The sequence below is a fragment of the Ixodes scapularis genome, unplaced genomic scaffold (genome assembly GCF_016920785.2).
Source record: "Ixodes scapularis isolate PalLabHiFi unplaced genomic scaffold, ASM1692078v2 PGA_scaffold7__128_contigs__length_106722199, whole genome shotgun sequence".
Taxonomy (NCBI): Eukaryota; Metazoa; Arthropoda; class Arachnida; order Ixodida; family Ixodidae; genus Ixodes; species Ixodes scapularis.
Genome location: NW_024609882.1, coordinates 78,558,384 through 78,582,176, shown reverse-complemented (window position 1 = coordinate 78,582,176; position 23,793 = coordinate 78,558,384). Strand labels below are relative to the sequence as shown.

General features: G+C 47.6%; 1 protein-coding gene across 1 annotated transcript; it reads left to right on the top strand.

Annotated features, from left to right (window-relative positions):
* The first annotated feature begins 1,065 nt into the window (after positions 1-1,065).
* LOC115321053 lies at positions 1,066-23,018 on the top strand. The gene is made up of 2 exons (XM_040221060.1): positions 1,066-1,083; positions 21,263-23,018. The coding sequence occupies exons 1-2, from the start codon at positions 1,066-1,068 to the stop codon at positions 22,436-22,438; spliced, it is 1,194 nt and encodes a 397-aa protein (XP_040076994.1). The 3' UTR covers positions 22,439-23,018.
* Positions 23,019-23,793: the final 775 nt, after the last annotated feature.

Genomic DNA, 23,793 nt, shown 5'->3' with positions numbered 1-23,793 from the left:
CTTCGATGGTGGTCAATGATCAGAAGGAAAGTATCGAAACGACAAAGATGGGAGGGTGGAACGATGCCCTTTCATCGTTCTCTTTGTCACTTTCCGTTCATTCGTGTAACCTAACCAAGAGGCTCCCGCCAAGTATTGTAACACGGAGTGACAGAACCACGTAATCTTATCTTGCCTCATCAGACTGCAAATGGGGAGCGTTTTTTTATTCGATCTTAAAATTGCACAGCTGTTGGCTGATTCTTTCGAATTTCGTTTAATTGAAATAAATTGTTTACATTATTATATATATTATACATATAGGTACATTAGTCAAAGATATACACTTTCGGAGTTGCTATACTAGGAAGAAGTTTTAAGATTGGCCCTCACCGCTTTTCCGAACTGAAATTCTCTACACGCAACACTGAAAACGTGGTAGCAGTTGTGGGTACAGGTTTACTATTCGGGCGGTAGAACTTGCAGCTGGTAGCAGCGCGCAAAAAAACACAAGGACAAAGGGAAGAATTTTTGCGCGCTGCTACCAGTTGTAATCATAAACCAACACGCCTGTATCCCCACATTAATCCGGTAGAACTTGTTCCGAGCAGATTGCGAAAGTTTGATGGTGCGAAATTAATGGCGTGGAGGTTCGCTCTTGCACTTCCTCAACAGCAGAAAATAAATGCCTGATATATACTCTGCCTCCAAGGCTGCCTGGTCGATCTGCAAGTTTACCATCATTGAAGTGTACCCGCATGTGACGTCACACACTGTAAATTGTGGGAAAGTATGTACGGTGGTTTTGACATGACACTGATTTGACGTTTTCTCAATTGCTTTACTTAGTTTAGAGATATCAAATAGCATGCCGGGAAGAGTAAATAAAGCCCAGGTATTAAGAAAATGTACCGTATTTTCCGGTGTATGGTCCGCGGAGGATATATGTTTAAAAGTTAACACTTTGTACTGAGCTGACCACAGACAATTCTTTTTTTTTTAACTTTTTGTTTCTTCTAAAGTTTTATATTGGACGCTGTGCGGATTATACACCAAGTGTTTTCTCTAAACGCTGAGTTTTATGCCATGTGGATCATGCATAAGGTGAGTAAAGAAAGAGTAAGTAAGCAGACCAGATGGTTGATGTCACACATATTTGATGTTACACGTACAACCATCATATATGTAACACATATTTGATTGGTTCATGTTACACATACTGTGAAACCCTTAATGTTCACGAGCCCTGATTTTTTTGCGAATTCCGTGAATTGAAAGCATTGGAATTCGAGAAATTTTATCGTCTGTGAGTGATTCATGAAAAATAGAGGCGTTGAAAATAAAGGGTTTAGAGTATACTTTTGAGCCGTTTTGTTGGTGCTCTTCTTCGTCCGTTCGTTTGTTTCAATGGAACAATGAAACAAGGTCATACTGGCACTGTTTTTTTCCCGCGCTGAATGCCCTCACAGGTGACCGGTGACGCACACGTTGCCCCCAGGTAATGGCGCGTGGTCTTGAACAGAAGCTCTGTGATTGAAAAAAAAAAGAGGAACAAACAGCCCCTTCCTTCGGTTGCAAAAAAAAAATATATATATCATATAGAAAAATGGGTGTTTGTGCAGTTTACCTGAAGCCACCGTGGTGATGCCTCCTAGGCGAAGAAGAGGTTTCGCCGCGTCCTTTAAACTTCGTGTCGTTGAGCGCGCCAACGAGCTGAAATCGAACCAGGCAGCTGCGAAAAAACTAGACATCGACGAGACAAGCGTAAGGATGTGGGCCGCTTCGCAAGAACTTCTGAAAGAAATGCCTGTATGCAAGAAAGTGCGACGACACAAGGCAGCAGCTTGGCCGGAGCCCGAGGACAAACTTAAAGCTTGGGTGCGACAACAGCGTGAAGCAGGATTGCCAGTGTCGACTTGAGAGTCAGGCTGGTAGCTCGTACCATGACTGCAGATGGAGGTCTCCAGGACTTTTCAAGTTGTGTGTCTTCGTGTGCCAGGTTTATGAAGAGAAATCGTCTGAGTGTTTGGTAGAGCACAACGGTTGGTCAAAGTGAGCCAGAAAATTGGATAGAGAAAAAAGAAGGCTTTTCATGAGTTCGTACTACGGGCCATGGAGGAAAATGGAATACCAGAAAGCCAGGTAAAATATTTTTATAAATCGCAAGCATATACATTCATGGTATTTCAAAAACCCTGTATGCAGTGATGGTTATCTTGTAATTGACGCGCTTGCCGTAACTTTTTTTAACAGGTGCACAACATGGATGAAGTGCCAATGTCGTGTGATACGCCGCCAAATCACACCAATAAAAAAGTGGGAACAAAAACGACCAACGCCAAAACAAATGGATACTAGCGAACGTGCTTTACTCTTCTTGCATGACAGCATGACAGGCGATAAGCTTACGAAGGACCGCAGGTGACGCTACGAGCCGTCTGAACCAATCCAATGCCACGTGAGTGTCACGTGGCTTTTCGGAAAGACACGGAGACGCGTAGTTGCGTGGTGTACGCTCGCAGCGCTGAATTGGTTGGGAGGGATTGCATCGTTCGATGCGGTCCATGATGAGGTGAAACGGAGTATAGTCATCTTCAAGTGCAAAACAATTCCTAAAGATGATTTTCCTAGGGGTCGTCACATGTTATGCAGCGAAAAAGGGTGGATCAGAGAACATGTGATGCACAAGGTGAACTCATGAGGTGCAGCGGAAGCGCAAGGGGTGGTTGAAAAAGATGGCGATCGATCTTGCCATAATTCCAGGTGGCATGACTCAGCACCTCTAGCCTGCAGACATTTCCGTGACTCGCGCGTTTAAGAGCGATGTCCGGAAGCATTGGGAAGCGTGGATGCAACAAGGAGCTCTCACGTACACTAAAACTGGACGGATGCCAAGGGCGACTTACACGGAAGTTTGCAAGTGGGTGATAGCGTCCCATGGGGGGAGGGTCAAGTTTCCTTCAGTCTCTGGCAGTCTCTGGCAAGGCGTCGTAATCGGATTACGACGTGCCCAAGTGAAACCCAAATGAGCAAGATGGGGGCCCCCTGACGCCAAACTTGCAAACGTGTATATACCGGGTGCAGAAAGATAAGGTGCATATTTGGGGTGGCTAAAATAAATCTCCGATTTGTAATATAAGAACTTCACCGGAGAACCGAGTGTAAAAGCGATGAAAGTGCCACGAATTGACAATTTTCGAGGAGCCGATGACGATATAATGTTCATTTGATGACTATTTTGACGTCCACCGTCAAAAGATCACCAACATTATCTTTACATCTGACGTCAGTACCGCGAACCGCCAAAATAGTGGCTGTGTTTTTCGACGTCCCCCCGCCAATGCAGCCGTCGCAGTGGTAGCCATTCAGTGTAGCCGTTTCATGGTTTCGTTCTGTTCAGTTTCTAGTGGTGTTGACGGTGTTGTGTTGACATGTTGACGGAGCCACGGGCTACAATATCGCGTGACTAAGAAGTTTCGGTCCTTTTTGTCACTGGAAATGTCTTATTCAGCGTGTGGGTGTGCTACACCGATTCGACATTTGACCCTTTTCCATAGCCTCCTCTATACTCACAAAGCCTGGCAGTTCGACGACGGAGGAGTGCTCGGTCACTGATTTAAAGCGCGAGGATCTGGTAGCACAGAGCATTTCTCGGGGAACCTGGTCGTCAACGCACAGCTTTTGCAGCGGCGAAAACACGAAACACGGTTTTCAAACCCGACGAGAAAAGATGCGGTAGCGGGAGGAACGCGAGGAGCACGAGCGGACATTTTATTACCCGGGAGAAGTGTGTTTTGGCGTCTCGCCGCAGCGGGGCGCCCGTCCCCTGGCTCTCCTCTCATCCGTTATCTGCCGCTCTACCTTTCTAATTTCGGCGGCCGCGTCTCGTCGCGATCTGCCAGGCTCTGTCAGTATAGAAGAGGCTATGTTCTTTCCCACACAACACGGCCGGCGGCGGTGTTCTAAGCTCTCGCACGTCTTTTCGCCACGCAAAGTTTTGAGTCGACAACAAAGGCGAGCTGGATATATCCATCTGTCTTGGCTGCACATAACGAATGCAAGTGCGTACACTACGAAACACTGAGAGTTTGACACCTTTGTACGGCCTCCACTACAGTACGAGTGCGTCTTTGTAAGATTGCGCTTTGCATTTGGCTGCTTTTGCGGGGTTTCAGGAGTTGTTTGAATAGTTCAAATTTTCTTTTTGGTTAGTGTATAACTACGAAATTATAAGGATGTTAAATAAAATGGTGGGGATGCAAACACTGCCTCCTTGATGTTTTTCGACCGGTACGAACGAACAACAGCGGTTCCGCACCGAAAAAAAAAGAAAAAAAAAAGATCATATTACCGTCTGCGCCGTGGCTGTGCAAGATGTACACATTTTCCGACAGCAAATGTCGTCCTATCAACTGCGAATTTGATGAGAGGAGATTTAGCTCCTTTGTCTATATAAAACGCATGAAATAAATGATGAACAGCAAAGGTGCCGCATTCTGTAATGTTCGTCGCTCGTTAGGGCTACATAGAAGCGAGGGTCCAAGAAGAGGGCCACACAGAATGTGTCGTTCCCAAGGAAGAGCTTTTCTCGCTGCTTCATCGCGGCAGCAAGTAGGTTCGCGAGAGGGGTGTCAATCTTGATGCTTTCGATTCGACACGCCAGCCATGCTCCGTAGAAGTCTCCCATTGTCAGTTGCTCGTTTTGAAGCTGCAGAGTCGCTTTCTCGGCTGGCTGCAAGGAGTGAACTGGATTGCGAACCGACTACCAGCCGTGTTCGCTGAGATAGAGAGTGTGGTTATCAGGAGGAAATTGTTGCAGTATCCCTTTAGTTCTAACAGTCGTCGCATCATAGCAGCCGTCGACATCCACCTTGTAAAAAAAATCGATGATTTTTTTTTTCTTTTTAGTTTGAGGTTCTGAAGCATTGGCAGTGCAGTCTGTGAATTCATTTTTCTGACTGTGTTTTGCACTTTCTTTACAACCTCGTCAGCTGCTTCGGACTAGTGCGTCGTAAACGGCGAGCTGCAGCGTGTGAGCAACACAGAGCATGCCTTCAAGCAGAGGCCAGCGTCTGAAAAGACAACGACTCCTTCGAGCTCATCCACGTGGGTCTATTGAGAAGCCGCTGTGCGGGTTGATATCTTCACCCTCTGAATCGTATTGATCCGATTTTGTAGTGGAGAGAATTTCAAGTTCTGCTACAAGTGGAACTGCTTTAGTCATGTTCACTCTGTTGTCTGTCGCTCTAGATTTGCCCGGGTCGACTTCGCACCTTGTGAGTACCTCAAGAACTTCACTCTTTAAGTTCTCCACAGTAGGTCGGTCGAACATTTATATAATAGCGAGTGCTTGCAGGTGAAGCTTGCTTTGTTCAGCGTATTGGACATTAACCGATCGTTCCAAATGCGTAGCAGAGTCAGTCTTCAATGACCGCAGCCACATCATCAAAGAATTCCACTACCTCCTTCCAAAAAATCTTGTCTTTTTATGCCATTTTCAACCGAACGCTTTCGGCAATTACGGTGAGGTGCTGGGATCAATTATTTGTCGATACCCGGTGTCGACCATGAAGCGTAACGGCGGGCCGTTTGTGGTTGGAAGCTACATGCTCGTATCAATAACTGCAATCCCGTTATGTTCACAGTTATACTTCTGCCACAGTGAACGACAGAGTGGATTGTTGCGATGCCATATTTTCATATTTTCACATTTTTGTTGTTGTATGGGCTTTTGTTGTGTTTGCAGGTTCTTCCTCTCCTGCTTAGACCTCTTCGGGAATTCGCAATACAAAAAATAAGTAAAAAGAAACAAAAACTTATCGCGAGTTTATTTGGAACTTTCTTTTTTTTTTTTGTTGTTGTTTTCCCCTCTGATTCAGATTTAGCTCCATGATGGCGACAACCATTTCGGTTCGTCTTCTGCTCCGGTTCGAGTTCGGGCTCTGCACCGGTTACGTTTCGACACCCCGTGGAGACGTTTGGAGGCGATCAACGCTTTCGGCACCTCCTCGCAGCTCGCATTGCAAATGTGCCTCAGGAACCACGGGATTCCGATCGAGCATTTGGGAACTCTCCGTAATACAGGTGACCCAAAGACACCTGGATCGCGCTGCCGCCATCTGTCGATTGTTGCGCCCCTTACAAAAAATTTATATCTGGCCAGATCTGAAGATTTCAGATATGGCCATATAAAAAATTGGCCACATATAATCTGATATGGTATATCTGCCAGATATAGCCTCATAATGCCAGATATAGCCTGATACCCCTGGTACGTATGGAAATTCCAGACCTGGCTAAGTAAGGAAATTCCAGATCTGGCCAGGCATTTCAAAAGGACAGAAGCCTGAAATCAGCACTTTATATCGTTTTATTGTCTACAATTCTCCCAAATGCTCCGGCCCGCACTCAAGGAGCTATGGAAACGGTGATCCTTCAGCTCCCTAATGATCGCTAGTTTTGACCGATTCCATGGTTACACAGTTTCGAGTGCAATTCGTAGTCACCCTGAACAAGCGTCTTATAGGGCTCAAGTACCTGTCGTCAATGGCAGCGTTTATGATACTGTGCATTCTGTCCAACCCTCAACCAAACTGAGCAGACTTACTCTATTATCATTCTCGTGATTGTTGTTTTAGCAGCAATTACTTAAAAGTCGAGAAATCACAACAACCAAAACCGGGACTTAGCTCGGATTCAGCGGAGCTGTATAGGACATTTTTGGCGTTTCTAACTTAATTTCAGCGTCTTTGAAGCTGTACGAGAATGATTAAAGGAGCTGTGCAACGAAATTCAATTGGAATGTTTTTCTCTCTACACGAGCTTACTGGCACACCTGGGACTCAAGGATACTCGCACGCAACGCCATTGGCCAAGAAACTTCTTTGTTGCGGTGTAATTTCAAGGACAAAAGCGATCATTTTCATTCAATCTCTCCTTTGCAAAATTTGATGACGTAACTCGGGGATCGCAGTACACCCAAGTGACGATATTTGAATGCGGTTCATAGATTGGACCCGAGCATTGCGTGGGCACTCGACTTGGGCTCGTGACAATTGCTAGCTCGAGAAGTATTCGGGTTGTGACCCGTGTCCAATCGCTGCAACGACGATAATAGCCGAGCCATAACAATGTCTGGAACTCAGCGCGTGTCCTGCGCTTTGCCAACCCCAGCGCGTGGCTATGATCAACACAGGCGGCATATAATCGGCTCCAGATCACGTGGCCGCTTGTTCTGGCTGCGAGTTGAGGGGGTGAACGCTGCTCGTTTTTCTTAAATTGTTTTCTGGGACTTCTATTGCGTGAGGTGAAAAACGAACGCGTGTTTCATAGGTTATTAACGTTAGGGATCCGTTTTAAGCGGTATTTGCGCAAAGTACAAAAATTGTTGCATCGCTCCTTTAAGGCCGGTTCACACATGCAGCGGAGCGCTAAGTTAGCGCTACGTGAGCGCTCCAAGGAGCGCTCATGTGGCGCTTCCTAGCGCGTGATGTAGTGCTCGGTTAGCGCTTCAGTAGCGCTCTGTTAGCGCTTCAGAAGCGCTTTGTTAGCGCTCTGTTAGCGCTACAGAAGCGCTCTGTTAGCGCTCTCATGCACGCTCCTTGTGCCGTGCTTGCTGCTGCGGAACAGCGCGTGCACGGCGATTCCTTTGTTGTTGTTTTTCCTTTGGCATTGAAAGAAGAGGAAGTAAAACAGCCGCTCTCCAAGCAAAGGGTCGGGCAGGCGACCCAGAGTCATGGACTTTGAGCGACTAATTGATTGGGTACGACCTCATCGCTTTTTATTCGATATGCGTGACCCTGGTTTCAAAGACACGCAGTTAAAAATAACCGCCTTCGAAAGAGCTCTGTGTCTCGGTCCCTCAGCCTAGGAACAAAGTTCACTAGGTACCTGTCGGTATCTCGGTGGCGAAAGATGTCGCGCAACCAGAAGGCTCTTCTGGGCGTTAAGCCGTCCACACACATATGCACTAATTGCGTATCTAAGAGCATTGGTCCCATTTCTATTTCAGCATCCCACATGTCCGCCATGGTGCTGCTGATTCACACCCAAGCACAGGAACCGGAACCGCAGTGCACGCGCTAATCCGCAGCACCGCGGTACAAGAAGCGCTACTAAAGCGTTAACACGGCGCTACTGAAGCGCTAACAAGGCGCTACTGGAGCGTTAACAAGGCGCTACTGGAGCGCTAACAAGGCGCTACTGGAGCGCTAACAAAGCGCTACAGAAGCGCTGATCGCGCGCTTTGTAGAACTAAGTCACGCGCCAGGAAGCGCCACATGAGCGCTCCTTGGAGCGCTCACGTAGCGCTAACTTAGCGCTCCGCTGTATGTGTGAACAGGCCTTTATAATAGAGAGTTTTAGTAGACTGTTTTCATCTTCCGCTCCGCTCTGAGGGTGCCAAACTGCGCATACGCGGCCCGCTTCGCCGGAATGGAAAGCGGAGGTTCAAAAACGCGTTTTAGTAGAGCGTCTTTCTTCAGCGTAACCCCCCATTCACACTGGAAGCGGATCCGCGTTCGCGAAGCGGTTGCGAAAGCGGTTGTATAAAGATCCAGTGCAATTGCACGCGCATTTGATGTCATCGTGTGCGCGTGAAATTGTACTGAATCCTTATACAACCGCGTTCGCAACCGCTTTGCGAACGCGGATCCGCTTCCAGTGTGAATGAGCCCTAAGAGCGTTTTGAGCGGGTTCGGGGGGGATCGGTGGCCGAGTGGTCTAGCGCACACCAGCTCGGAGCACGTGGAGCGAAAGCTCGCGCTGCAGAACCCAGGGATCCTGGGTTCGAGCCCCACCCCTGCCCGTTTCGATCTGGATGAGCATCGTACCGGCGTGCGGTCGTGTATCACTACTGCGTGTTGCACGTTAAAGACCCCAGGCTAGCGGTTTGTACCGCACTGGCTAAATTGCTCATCTACAGCTGGGAGACTCGTCGCCCCTGTGAGGCAGACCAAGTTCTAGGCTGTATAAACATACACACAAACCAATTTTTTTTTTTTTTTTTTGAGCGGGTTCGAAAAATGTGCTTGCGTAGCCCCACAAGTGGACGTTTATAGTACTAGTAAGACAAAAAAACCTAAGCGTTAACACCAAGAGAGTAAAAGGGAGCGTGATTGTAGAGGTAGTAAAACCAAGGCGACAATAATGAACACAAAAGAGTAGGCACACACCTGAAGAAATATTGAGCTATAAAATATAAATATAATCGTTCCACCTTGTGTGCGAGTATAAGCATGAGCATGTTGCTCTACACGGTACTTGCACTGCACGAGCGCGCGTGCTGGTCAAGGACGCTGAAAGGCCAGCACTCGCTCTTGTAGCTTCTGCTCCACTCGAATTAAAACTGAAACAGATTTACTTATTCGAAGTAGAAAAATAAGAGAAAAGGAAGAAGTTTGGCGCATTGCGAGTACATCCTTTTGCGTAGTACGAGTACAGTGTTGCTCAAGGCTAGCAAGGCATCTGCACGATGAATCCCCGCTGTTTTTAAGGAAGGAGACTTCTACTAACGAGATTAAGCTGGCGAGACATCGAATCTATGATTCGTATCCCTCGTGCCATCAAGCGCCGAAGCTTCCTTTCCGAACGCGGTTTGCTGGATATTTCCAACGTAGAAAACAAACCCTTTAGGAATCTATCCTGCTTAAAGAAGGACCTGGCTGTTCTGCATGCGGGCCTCCAAATACCAGCACCCGACAGATCGGCGCAGGGTGTTGCCAATCTGGCGATACTCTTTGCATGGTTCTTACTCGACTGGCCTATCCCAACCCGTCTGTTCGTACTTGGATGAGCGTTTGGACGGAACTTGTCGGTGTTCTTCAGTTCTGTGAACCTCATCGTGGGTCACATCAACGAGAGGTTCGGCGACCTGCTCGCTGACATAAACAAACATAGGTGGTTGACCCTGGCGAAACGAGAGCTGGGGGGCTATGTTGCGCTTTTTGCACTCCCAGGAGACTAGGGAGAGGGAAGTGACGTTAACCACACAGCAAACGCAGATTGGGTGTCGATTTCGTTTTCTTCTGTCAATATCCAATCTGCATTTGCTGTGTCGTTGACGTCACTTCCCTCTCCCTAGTCCCCTGGAAGTGCAAAAAGCGCAACATAGCCCCCCTGTGCTCACAGGTGAGACCCTGCATGGTTTGTGTAAATTTCGCGTTTCCATTGTTTCTAGCACAGCTACTCTGTCTGGTGAAAAGTTACTTTTTTCTATACGCCAAAGGTGTACATGGGCAGTGTCAGGACAAGTCACGACGAGCGCGTTCGTAATCTATGAGTATTAGTAGGCCACTTTTATGAGCCCTCTTTGCTCTACTTTACGCTCTGCGAGAAGCATCGTCCCCACCGCGCATGCGTGGCCCGCTCTGAGTTGGGGCGTATAGTTAGCGGAGTGAGCGTGCGATCCGCTTCACAAGTTGTAGAGCGGACTGCCCTCAGCGTCCTTAGCGTGATCGCTTAGATCTCAAGATGGCTGCACTTACTCAATACGCGTCAATATTTTTCACCGTGACCTCAGCTTGAAAGAGGTCGAATCAAGAAGTAAAGCGTACGCCGCGCGCGTAAAAAGTAAACCATTCGATTTGAGTTCTAACACAAAACAGCATAATCAAACGAAGTGAACGAGTATCACTTTGCAACCAGCACGGCGTCGGCAAAGTCGTCACGTTTTGTGGACGTCCTATGGCTATGCAGTCAGATGTACGGGTGCGTGTGCTTGAACGCCGATTATATCTGTGCATGCACCCTCCTGTCGAAAATGCCACTGAAAGCTGACCACGAGCATAGCGCTCGCAAGCTGCACCAAAAAAAACATTCCCCCCCTCTCAGCTTTATTTATTCACATTCGCTCGCAACTTTTGAATTGTTTAACTTTCTTCAAGAAATGTTTGCATTGGATTTCCTTGGTAGATTTAGAAAATAATAGAAACTTGAATGCAGCCTTTTTAAAAGTGCAACCCATGGTGCCGCTAGTCTTCGGGGCCGCCTTATTTTGGCCAAGTGTCTAGGGAGCAAGAAAGCTACGTCATTGTCGCGGATGCGAGTCTAAATGTATTAGACACGAATGCTGCGTCAATACTGAATATGAAATGGGTTCTAGTCACAAGTCTCGCACTAAAAGCGATGCTCAAAATATGGTGGCCGAATATGTTACCCGGTGGTGTGTTGAAAAGAGTTACCAATAACGGTCGAAGGAATATTCCACGTCAATTTTTTGTCTGGTGAAAACCAGACAGGCATAAACAATGCAAAATTTAGCAAACACAACCCTGGACTTCTAAGCAATAGTGGTAGATTAGAACAGTTTTCAGAAGTTTCGTTTTGAATTCCGGCGTAGCGGGCCTCGCATGCACAGTTTGACGGCCTCAAACCTTAGCAGAATTAAGGAACAACTGTATATATACATATATTAATTTACGATACCCAGTTTTTTACAACCCTACAATGGAAATACGCTTTACCTTAGAGGAGTAACAAGTCCCATATCACATGTTTTGGTAGTGTTTAAATATTGCCGTTTTGTAAGAGTGTTTTTCTTTGTCTTTTTTATTAGGCCGTCAAGGACAAGGGAACACCCCTTAACAACTCTTGGGGTTTTGTTGACCGCACAGCATGCCCATATGCCGTCCATAAAAAAAATTAGAAGAAGACCACAAGAGGGTGCTCGTCGTGAAGCACCAGGCAGTGATGTGCGCAGACGGCATAATTTGACGGCTGGACGGAACCTACAAGGACCATGGGCATTTTTTTGTTTGTTTAATATTAGAATACATAAACTTATCACAGTAAATCATGTTCAAGCTTTTGTACTGAGCGAAATACCTGTCCAACTTGGCTGAAAGGCATCTAGAAATATTTTAATAAAAAACGTTTACTAACGACTCCCATTTTACTTCTCAGATGTGCGTGTGAATATCGCATCTAACCAAAGTACAGTGTTACTGTTGAATTCAGCATTGTAAGAGTAGACTATGTTGCGTGGCCTTCTATTTCAAGAAAAGACCGTAGCACAAGTGAGGCAGAAACTGGGCAGGAGCTTAAGCTGAAAAACGCACTTTCATAAACACACAAAAGAAATAAAAAGAAGTGTATAGTCAAGCAAAGTGGTTTCATGTCACCCCCCAAGGCAGATACGTACACTGCGCTCCACTGTTAATACGAACACGAGAAAAATCGCTTTTATTTGCAGTTTATTTCTTTGACAGCTATTGAAAAAGCTGAAAATTAGTCGCTCAGATTAGTGCCCCAAACGAGAGCTTTATTCCACACCAATAGGCAAATGTCAGCCCCTCGAATTTAAGGTGAAAAATGAAAACAGGATATTGAAAGCTGCCGCTAACAGTGTCGCGCAGTGTACATAAACACCAAGGCATCATATCACAAACCGAAGCATACGAAGAAGGAAAGACTCATTTCATTGGAAAAAAAAGTAGAGATATAAAAGGAGCACTCGATTTTGCTAATTTTCACTGTCTTGCTGCCTGAAGTAACCAAACAAAATATCTGTCCGTTTGCCGACTGCTTTTAATTTTTGGCTCTGGAGAGCCGCGGCACCGCGGAAAGCAGCAGCCCGTACCACCGAGGCTCGCGGTGCCGCGTCTAGAGAACATGGTAATGTGATGAGTATATACATGCAAGATGACGACGACATGGATTGTTGGTATTGGGGAGGGTGGCAGTCCGATTCGCAGAAGTCCAGACTTCGTGGAGGCGGGTTGGGCGGGTGAGCAGCGAGCTATGAAGATCTTGCACGCCGTTCGATCAGTGCATGAAGGAGCACCAGGAACATAATGGCGCTATTGCTCACTGGGGTCCACTGGGGTCAAAGAATCATGCTCCAAGGAGGTAGTCCAGCCGAAGTAGAAGCTGCCGCCTCCGAGGAACCGAGGCCCAGGGCTCAGATTGAGACACCGCCGTCGCCCGGTGTGTCATCCTCTCAACGTCGTCGTCGTCATCTCGCATAGGAAAATCGAGCCCGCTGGCTTAGACAAGGCAGCACCTGTTCCCACCGTTCAGGGGCCGTGAAAGGATTGCGGCCAGCGATTTCTCGAAGCAGCCAGAGGTTCTTGACCACCGTGAAACGTTTTCTGAGGGACGCCTTCTCAAACAAAGTCTGCGCAGCCATCTTAGTGCAACGAGGTTCATAACGGGGTCAAGCGCGCTCCCAAGCATGATTTCAAATAGCGAGCATCCACCTTTTCAGAAAAGCACCATCTAAAAAAAACTTGGGTTGTGTGTGTGTTTATGCAGCCTAGAACTTGGTCTGCCTCACAGGGGCGACGAGTCTCCCAGCTGTAGATGAGAAATTTAGCCAGTGCGGTACAGCCGCTAGCCTGGGGTCTTTAACGTGCATCACGCAGTAGTGATACACGACCGCACGCCGGTACGATGCTCATCCAGATCGAAACGGGCACGGGTGGGGCTCGAACCCAGGATCCCTGGGTTCTGAAGCGCGAGCTTTCGCTCCACGTGCTCCGAGCTGGTGTGCGCTAGACCACTCGGCCGCCGATCCTTTTTTTTTTTCTTTATTGCCGGGTTTTTTACATTGTCAAATAGGCAGGCATATCGCTCAAACCATAGGAAGCAGGGCAAGGCTAAACTAAACCAGTCCGAAGTGACTGGCGTCGGAGGCTAAAATTGTTTCATGGACACAAGTGCCTCAATGCGCGGAAGCCACTCAGGCTCGCACTTCTGTGCTCTGTTGACTTCAACTAACAAAGATACACTTTCACGAAAATATTCCCGCGCCTCCCGTACATTATTGTCACCGTTGTGTAGAGCCATTCGGGACTTCCAAATACTGTGCAGACCCAACAGCATAACCAGGTCAAGGGGAAAACCTTCCTCGTTTTTAACCGATAGATAACGGATTCCATGCGCATCCAGGGGGAGGTCCTTCTTCATGGTACGTTGGAGGACGTCCCAGAAGAAGACCCCATCCCAGCACTCAAGAAACACGTGTTCGACCGTCTCTGGCTTCTTGCATAAAAAGCAGTGATCCCCCCACGGTACAAAAAGTCCCCTCTCGTTTAGCCATGTCTTGACCGGCAGTGTACCTGGATGTAATGTAAAGAAGAAAGTCTTGGTGCCTGCGGGCACCACCATACGCTTAACGCGCTTCAAGACATCTTGCCCTGGGCCTGCACAGTATAAGGCTCTGTATAGAGGTACAGGAAACACAGTATCGCACACAGCCTCATACAATCTTTTCCGAGGAACCTCACTCAAATACTCAACTGAAAAACGAGATAACAGAAATTTACATGAGGCAACGACTTCCTTTAAATATCCGTGAATACCACCCGACATCGATGACGTGGAAACAATCAACTCAGGCAACCTGCTTGCAACTCTCACTTGACAAACGGTGCGCAAAAAGGGGTCACTTATGTCCCGAAAATACATGAACCGATTAACAACCTGACGTAAAAACAAATGCGTCAAACTAAGCCCCCCATTGCGTACGCGCCGGAAAAGATTCGTCCTACTCGATCGCTCCCACGTGGAACCCCAAATAAACACTGCAAATACCCGGTGCAATTTCTGCACATTTACCCGCGAACAATGCAAAACTTGTAGAACGTACCACAGTTTGCTGACAAAAAACAAATTGCAAGCTGTGGCCCGTGCAAAAATAGACAGATCATACCTCCGACTTTTTTCTACTCTTTCGCGAAGCTCCATTACCTGCCGTCGCCAATAGGGTTCGCTATCGCGATAATTTTCTAGAGGCACTCCCAAATATTTTACGGGGGTGGTCACCCACTGCATGTTGGCAAACGAACTAGGAGTAGAGCTCCACTCTCCATGCCAAAATCCCAGGCACTTGGCCCAGTTAACAGAGCTGCCACTGACTTCGCAATAACGTTTAAGCGTGTGAGCGACTTGAACAATACTCTCGCGGTTGGAACAAAACACTGCAATATCATCAGCATACGCTAACACTTTAACTTCGGTCGCATGAAGCTGAAAACCACTGATAGTACTGTTTTTAAAAATACTAATGCAAAGGGATTCTATGTAAATGCAAAAAAGAAGTGGTGACAAAGGACACCCTTGGCGGACGGATCGATTCACTTTTATACGTTTTCCAACCGACTTGTTCACCATAAGTCTCGTCGAGCAACCGTTGTACGCCATGCTGACACCTTCACGGATAACAGCGCCGACGTTTACATGATCGAGAATGGTTAAAAGCAGGTCGTGAGGCACGCGATCAAAAGCCTTTTCCAAATCTACCTGGAGCATCGCAACGCAAGTACGCATTGCGTCGCAACACTCCAGAACACTGCGTGCTTTGTGGATGTTGGTGCAAATAGTCCTTCCTTTAATGCCGCAAGTCTGATGGGGCCCCACTATTTCCGATATTACAGATTGCAATCTCCTTGCTAAGATCTTCATTAAAATTTTGTAGTCGACATTAGTCAGACTGATCGGCCGATACGCTGTGACGTACTGCAACTTAACTGCGTCATCTGTTTTGGAAATTAACACTGTGTGCGACGACATAAAAGATGGAGGCAACACATTCAAATCATATGCTTCATTGAACACCTTGGCTAGGACTGCGGCAATCTCGTGCTTCTGAGTCTTATAAAAAACTGCACTTAGGCCGTCTGGGCCAGGGGACTTTCCCGGGTTTAGGGCTTCTATTGCAAAGACCACTTCCTCTACGCTGATGGTCGATTCTAGTAATTCTTTCGTTTCGTCATCTATGCGCGGCATGAAACCCAAAAATTCATCTTTAAAAAGCTGGACATCTACTGGACAGGACGCAAATAATCTACTGTAATACTCGAAAAATGCGAGTTCGATTTCTTCCTTATCGGTCGTAAGTGATCCGTTCCTCTCTACCCGCGTTATCTCGTTACGCCGAGCATATCTTTTCTCGAGGCTCAGCGCACGCTTAGTTGGCGCTTCGCCTGTTGACCATCTTTCGGCTCTGGCTCTAACAATCGCCCCACAATATCGTTCCCGATCTAGAATCTCGAGTTTATCTTTCACACAAGAAATATCATCTTTGTATGCCCCAGGCATTTTAGTCTCTTCCTTTGGCAGTATCCGCAAATTATTACGCAATAACATTTCGTTGCTCCTTTCAGTGCTTTTAAGTACGCCTGCCCGCTCTAACGCTTTCATTTTTATTTCCTGCTTAAAAAGCTCCCATCTCACACCATACCCTAATTTTTTCTGGCTCTCCAGTGTTTCAACTGCGGCCTGCACTTCGGCAGTGAAAACGTCATCCTCCAACAGTTTCGCGTTCAATTTCCATAATTCCCAGCTGAAGACTTTCCTGGCTTGGGATTTACTACGCATACAAAAGGAAACTAGACTGTGATCACTAAAGGAAACAGGGTGCACGCGATATTCAAAACATAATGGTATCAAATCTAAAGAAACGTACGCTCGATCTAGACGGGCGTGACTCGACCCTTGGAAATGGGTGTACTGGATTTCGCGGCCATTCCTCAAACATTACCCGACGTCATCAAAGCCGAACTCGTTGATTAACCTCAGAAGGCTCTCGGTGCTTAAATCGCGATAGGGCGTTGAGCTGGACTTGTCCCCAGCAGAGCAGACGCAATTGAAATCGCCAAGAAAAATAATAAGGCGATCACTTTTGCAATACTGATGCATGAAATCAAAAAGCTCCCGCCGCTCATCAACCCTATTGGAGGGGTACACACAAATGACCCTCCAATCATACGATGAAAGAGAAAAATCACATACAACAAAGCGCCCTGAATCACTTGTCGTCACCGCCTCGACTGTTGCACCCAAACTCTGGCGCACTAACAACAAACAGCCCGCTGACGACCCAACCGCGTGACTAACACACACTTCGTAACGCGCCAAAAAAGGTCTAACCATGAAGTTGGTCTGGTCCTCTCTCGACCTTGGTCTCCTGCACAGCGATGATGTCGAGGTCCTGTTCGACTGCTAGACGGCAGAGTTGCCTCTGCCTCCTGCGATCTGAGAGGCCTCGGACATTAAGGGTCGCTACTCGGACAGGACTTTGTAAGGAGACCATGGGTTAGTGAGGACCAACCCGCCTACACTGCCGTTCACTGCGACAGTTTGTCGCGTGGTCCTCCTCGGTCTGCGCCGGACCGTTGGTGGCCATCCACTCCGCTCCCGCCCGACACCATTCTCCACCTGCGCTCGAGCTGACGCAGCCGAAGTTCCTGACCAGTCGTGTCCGTGACGTCTTCGAGCCTACGCTTCGCAGAGCCCAGCTCGACGTCCATCTCTGGCGTGATGGAGACCTCGTCTGGCAATGGCGAAGCACCAGCTGCCCCGCCGGCGCTCCCTGTTGGAGGTACCGTCGAGCGCTCGACTGCAGGTGGATCTGCATGAGCCGTAGTCGACGGCTTGTCCGGCAGCACGGTGTTGTTCACTTCGGGGGAGGTGCCGGAAGCGTCGTCGCTCTTGGTTTGTTCGGCCTGGGTTTTCACGGGCGCGGCCACTCTCTCCGCCTCTTCCTCGTCCATCATGTAGTCGACGTGGTCTTCGTTGACTCCTCGTCCCACGGCTCGGGCGTAGGAGCGGACACAGTCGTCACGCTCGGGGCCATAGGCGCGGCACTCGGAGCACCTGGGAGCCCGGCAGTCTCGACGTATATGCCCCGTCCTACGGCACCGGAGGCATACTGGGGCCCTCCCAGGCACTACGACCAGTACCAAGCCGCCTCCTAAGCGCAGCTGATGGGGGAGGCGGTCAAGGTTGACACCCTCCCGGAGTACCAGCCGCACTATCCGGGTGGTAGACTCGGCTCCCTCGAAGCCCGGCACCTTCCAGCGATCGGACGCGACGTCCTTCACCTCGCCGTACTCCGAGAAAGCCTTGCGAATGGTGTCGTTCGACACGTCGAACGCCACCCAGTGCAGCTTGATGCGCACCTCTTGCCTGGAGGGGTCCACGACGATGCAGGTGCGTCCTTTGACAGCGAGCCGCCCTGCGTTCACCAGCTTGAGCTTGGCCGCGTCGGTCCTCAGGTCAAGCAGCCAGACATGGGACATCTGGTACGCCCCAATTCCGGCTACCTCCCTGAGGACCCCCAGTTCGTCGAGCGGTTGCCGGAAATCCTCAATCCTGTATGGCCTCCCGGCCATGTCGCAGTGAAGGACGACCGCTTTCTTCATTGAATCACCTGATGGAAGCTGGGGCAACAAAAACCTGTACTCACTTGAGCCGGGAAAAACAGTATCACCGCGGCCGGCGAGGGCCGTTATCGCCGCTGCTTCGGAGCTCATGATTTCACCTCCGTGCGCTCGCGCGTTCGAAAATGGAATGTCTCGGCCACCGATCCCCCAGCACCATCTACTGAACCTTTACTGAGAGTGGAACGTACTTCTTAAAATGGCGACGATAGCGGAGCTGACGCTACACGCTCAAATCCCAGAGCGGGTCGCGCATGCGCGATGGCGACTCTGCTTTCCATAGAGCGGAGCGGGAAACCGAAAACGGTCTACTAAAACTCTCTAATGTAAGAGATATGTCTGCAACTCATCCAGGTTGAAGGTTGGACGGAACGCACAGTACTGACATTAGGGAGTTTTAGAATAACGTACGCAATTTTAGCGCACGCTAGCGCTAAATTTAGCGCTTGTATGAGCGCACGCGACGCAAGGGAGTTTTAGAATAGCGTTTCTCCGCTGCGACGCAAAAGCCCAAGCATCTCGCGCTTGCGACGCCACCAAGATACAGTAATTTTTTTTATTTTACACACGAAATGCTGTAACTTTAAAAAAAAAAACGAGTTTTTTTTGTCCAGAGTAGCATTTTAATTTGTTTAAATATGAGAACGCGACGTCAGCGGTTGAGCGGTCGTGTCCGCTTGCGTCGCCTCGGCAAGAGAGGTCTCGTGTACTGACCTTCGCACATCATACCTTCGCCGTGAAATGTTCGCGCGTCGCAAGCATCAAGTTGTCGGTAATCGCTGCCAAACCGAGTACAATGTCGTCCCGTATTGAAAATTGCAGTCGCGAGGATACCGCCGACGTCGCACTCACGACGCCGCCAAAGCAGCCGCCGACATAATCCTGGAAGCCGCCATGTTTTTTTAACTGTGCTCGTCTTGGCTTTAGCCAACTTCTCATCACGAATCCTCCTTGGAGAAGCGCAAAGAATCTTTGCGTACGCACGCTATTTCTCGGAAATAGCGTGCGTGCGCAAAGAGTCCTTGCGCTTCTCCAAGGAGGATTCGTGATGAGAAGTTTGCTAAAGCCAATTCGAGCAGACTTCAAAAAATGGCGGCTTCCAGGATTATGTCGGCGGCTGCTTTGGCGGCGTCGTGAGGCAACGTCGGCGGCATCCTCGCGACTGCGATTTTCAATACAGGACGACATTGTACTCGGTTTGTCAACGATCACCGGCAACTTGATGCTTGTGATGCGCGAACATTTCTCTGCGAAGGTACGATGTGCGAAGGTCAGTACACGAGACCTCTTTTGTCGAGGCGACGCAAGCGGACACGACCGGTCAACCGCTCGCGTAGCATTCTCACGTTTAAACAAATCTAAAATAATACTCTGGACCAAAACACTTTTTTTTTTCTTAAGTTACAGCATTTCGTGGGTGAAATAAAAATTGCGACTGTGTCTTGGTGGCGTCGGAAGCGCAAGATGCTTGAGCTTTTGCGTCGCGACAGGGAAACGCTATTCTAAAACTCTCTCGCGTCGCGTGCGCTAATACAAGCGCTAAATTTAGCGCTAGCGTGCGCTAAAATTGCGTACGTTATTCTAAAACTCCCTATTGGCGGGTCATTTTAAAAGTGGTATGGCAGGTGAACGGCACATGTTCAGGGTGACTCCGAATTACACTCAAATCTGTGTAGCCATAGAATTGCTCGAAATTTTCGATCGCTAGGCAGCTGAAGAAACACCGCCCCATGATTCCTCGAGTACGCGCCGAGGCGCTTGGGGGATTTAGCAAATTGTCTATTGGGGCGTAATGTTAACATTTTGAAATAATTAAGGTACATTGAAATCCTCGTGAAAACTAGCACGAATAATCTCAAACTTAAGCTTGTCAAAGCTGAAGTTTGGGATTATTCGTGCTAATATTTAGCTCGCGAACACATGAGTCATTCAGATTTTGATAACAAAGAGTTTTTTTACTTTTTTTTTAGCTTTTTAGTATTTTGAAAATTGGCCGCCAGATAAGTCAGTATATACGCCAGATAAATCTGTATATACGCCATATCAGGCTGTATACATGCCAGATAAGTCTGTATATACGCCATATCAGCCTTTATATACGCCATATCAGACTCTTTATACGCCAGATTAGACTATATATACGCCAGATAAGGCGGTATATATGCCGTATATAATCATATAATGTTTGATATGGCCAGATATGGCCCAGATGTAATATTTCCATACGGCCGGACAGAGGGTGCGTGGGCTTGTGGACGGGCGCCGTAAGTAAAGAAAAAACAGTTATCGTTTTTTTTGTTGATATTTTGATGCGATGCTTCCACCACTTTCAGGCACCTCTGCGTGGTAAATCGTAGCGCGATACGCAACCAAGCGAATATATGCGCAGTCACTCTGAAGGCTCCACGCGACTTCGGGATCTTGCTTTCCTAAAGCAGAATGTTTATTCTAAACTGCGATATCGTCCTAGCTGAAGTCACTACACAAGCTAGGCGTAGAGAATTAACACTCGATTTCTCGACTGCCATCTGGCGCGACAAGTGCATTGTCACGGCAGTCGTTTTCTTTGTACGAGTAATCACGCACAGGAAAAGATGGAGGTTCGTGGTGCATTCACCGCGCGTGACTGTCATAGCCGGTAAGAGGAGACCCAGAGAGACGATGAGCGCCACCACGATGCCCGTTTGACGCTGCCTGATTGGCGCCATTGTTTCGGAGCGTCGACTGCAGTCGGGCTTGAAGGTGAAACAGAGTATGCACCAACACTGTGTTTACAAACAAGCCGGCTCCGCCCACAACAGGCGTGGGCACTGCGCATGCGCAGAAACCAAATGCGGGAGGAGTGAAGCCTCTGCGCAAGCGCGGGAGCGACCGCAGCGACACGGCAGTGGCGTTACGTCAGCCAGTTGAGTTGGTCTATAAAAGTATCTCCGAGTTTTAGATGCGGTACCAGGAAGCTCGGACCACGTCGTTTCAGACGGTCCCACTGTTTTTAACGTCTCTGGAGGACGAAAAAAGGTTTCCGCGGCGATTTCGAAAAAAAAAGAAAATGAAAGCCTTGGTTAGCTTTGAGCAATTATTTTTAGCAACACGATGGCTTAAGTGATGTGGTTACTCCAAAGCGCAGCTTATTTATTGGCCCTAGTATATACGGGGCGGGTAAACTGCCAGTCATCAACAAGAACACGCCACTTCGTCTCCCACCGGACACGCCCACCATCCTGCCAAAAATGTTCGAGAGGCCAGCCTCATCATCAGCGACATCAGCGGCGCCACAGGATAAGAGGGACCGGCCGATCGCCTATGCTTTCACTGGGCATGGGAACAGCCATACGATGCGGACGGCTAACGTTTTTCGCTTCTTCTGTACGCAGGTTAGTAATATCGATTCTTTGTACACTAAAAAATCAAGCGACGTTTTTCTTTTGGTGTTCCCATGCCCACGGGAGTTGTTCTCGATCGTCGGTCAGAGTATAGATGTTGTAAAATTGCTGATGCTATGCGGCGACGTTGAGGTAAACCCCGGTCCTGAAACGCGTAACAAACAGCTTGACGACATGTGCAAACTGCTTCAAGATGGTCAGTCTAAACTACTAATGGTTGTAAATGAAATCAAAACAAATCAACAGCAGTTGGAAGACAAAATCACTGACATCTCTAACCGGCTCCAGAATGTGGAAACTAAGACTAATGTTCTTGATAGACTGGATTGTGAAGTACGCACTACACATCAGGTTCTAGAAGAAGTTAAAAAAGAAAATGCATTCTTGCGTGCTAGACTTGACGACCTCGAAGATCGGTCTCGGCGAGACAATCTAATCTTTCATGGTATAGATGACTCGCCCTCAGAGACCTGGGCCCAATCTGAGCAAAAAGTACACTCGCTGCTTTCTAACGTCCCTGAGCTGAGCATTTCTGAAGAGGGAATCACTCGTGCGCACCGGCTTGGTACGTTTTCTCGAAACAAGTGTCGACCAGTAATGGTAAAACTTGTGTCAACCAAAACTAAAGAGAGCATCCTTTCAGCAAAAGCTAAACTAAAAACATGGAACGTCTCAGTCAATGAAGACTTCGCACCAGCCACACGTTATGCGCGCAAGAAGTTGTTTGACTTCGCAAAATCTCAGAGTCCCAATAGTATATTTAAGATAAGGTACAACAGGCTTCACCTAAACAAGAAGTGTTACGCCTACTGCAGTACGAGTGACGAAGTTTATGAAATTTCTAGTGCTACCAGTGCTACTGATAGAGGTGCCGAGTCACTCCAACCGCAACACGTGCAATCAGCAACGTCATAACAGTCGTGCACTCTTCCAGTCAAAGATTCGACGGTGGAAAATGTTTCTGTTTTCTTTACAAATATCCGAAGCGTAATAAAGAAACGCGATGAATTGTGCTCCGCTCTTGATTCTGCTTCTGCCGACATCATTGTGTTGACCGAGACATGGCTCTCTAGCAAAATACGTAACGATGAACTTTTTTTTTGTGATAAGCAGTACAAAGTTTATCGGCATGATAGGGATTCGCGGACGGGCGGAGGCGTGCTGGTTGCAGTTGCTGATTACATTGAGTCATCCCATATTAACTTAGCATCTAGCTTAGAAATTGTGTGTGTACGTTTCCAACTAAGTCACAGAAACATTGTTGTCTGTGCATGTTACCGCCCACCTACCTTTGCTAAGAATTTTGTGGAGTTATTACATGACACACTTAGCGGGATTGTTTCAAGGTTTCCTAACTCGCAGCTATTTATTTTTGGCGATTTTAACTACCCAAATATTAACTGGTCACAAGATATTCCTATTTGCGTGCCTTATTCTTCTGAAAGCAACGATTTCCTAAATCTCTGTGCAGATTTTAATCTTTCGCAATTAGTAACCGAGCTCACGAGAATTACGTCCTCAGCATCCAACGTTCTTCATCTTATTTTAACTACGTCTAAGGACCTCGTAGAGCCGATCTCTTATCTTCCAGGTCTTAGCGACCATTTAGCCTTGCATTTTTTCCTGAAAAGTCCTAAGAACAATCCTGCTGATTGTGTCAAACACATCCGTGATTACGCCAGAGCCGACTTTGAATCCATAAACCGCGAGCTATGTACATTCATGGGCTCTTATATGCAGAATTTTTCAGAACGATCGGTTGAAGGCAATTGGTGTCTGTTCAAAGATAAAATTACTTCATTGATCACCAACTACATTCCCTGTCGTGTTGTCAAATCAAACTCGAAATCACCTTGGTATAATACGACTTTAAAAAGGCTGTCTAATAAGAAAAAGCGCTTGTTTCGAGCAGCTAAATCATCAATGTCTCCCGATCGCTGGGCCGCGTACCATTCGGCAGCTGAAGTATACAAATTGGCCGTCGATGAAACTAAATATAACTTCTTCAGCATAAAATTACCCTCAATGCTCACTAACAATCCAAAACAGTTTTGGAACTTAGTCAACCCTGCCGACAAACATTTAATACAACTTAAAAATTCAGGCGGAGAGGTGATTTCTGGTGAAGATTGCGCTATGACTTTCAACGAAAGTTTCATCAGTGTCTTTAGTGATTTCTTAGGTGCCAACCATCCCGTACTACCATCTTCTGATTTTTTGCCCATGTTACCAATTGTGTTTGATCCACCCGGTATTGTTAAAATTATTGA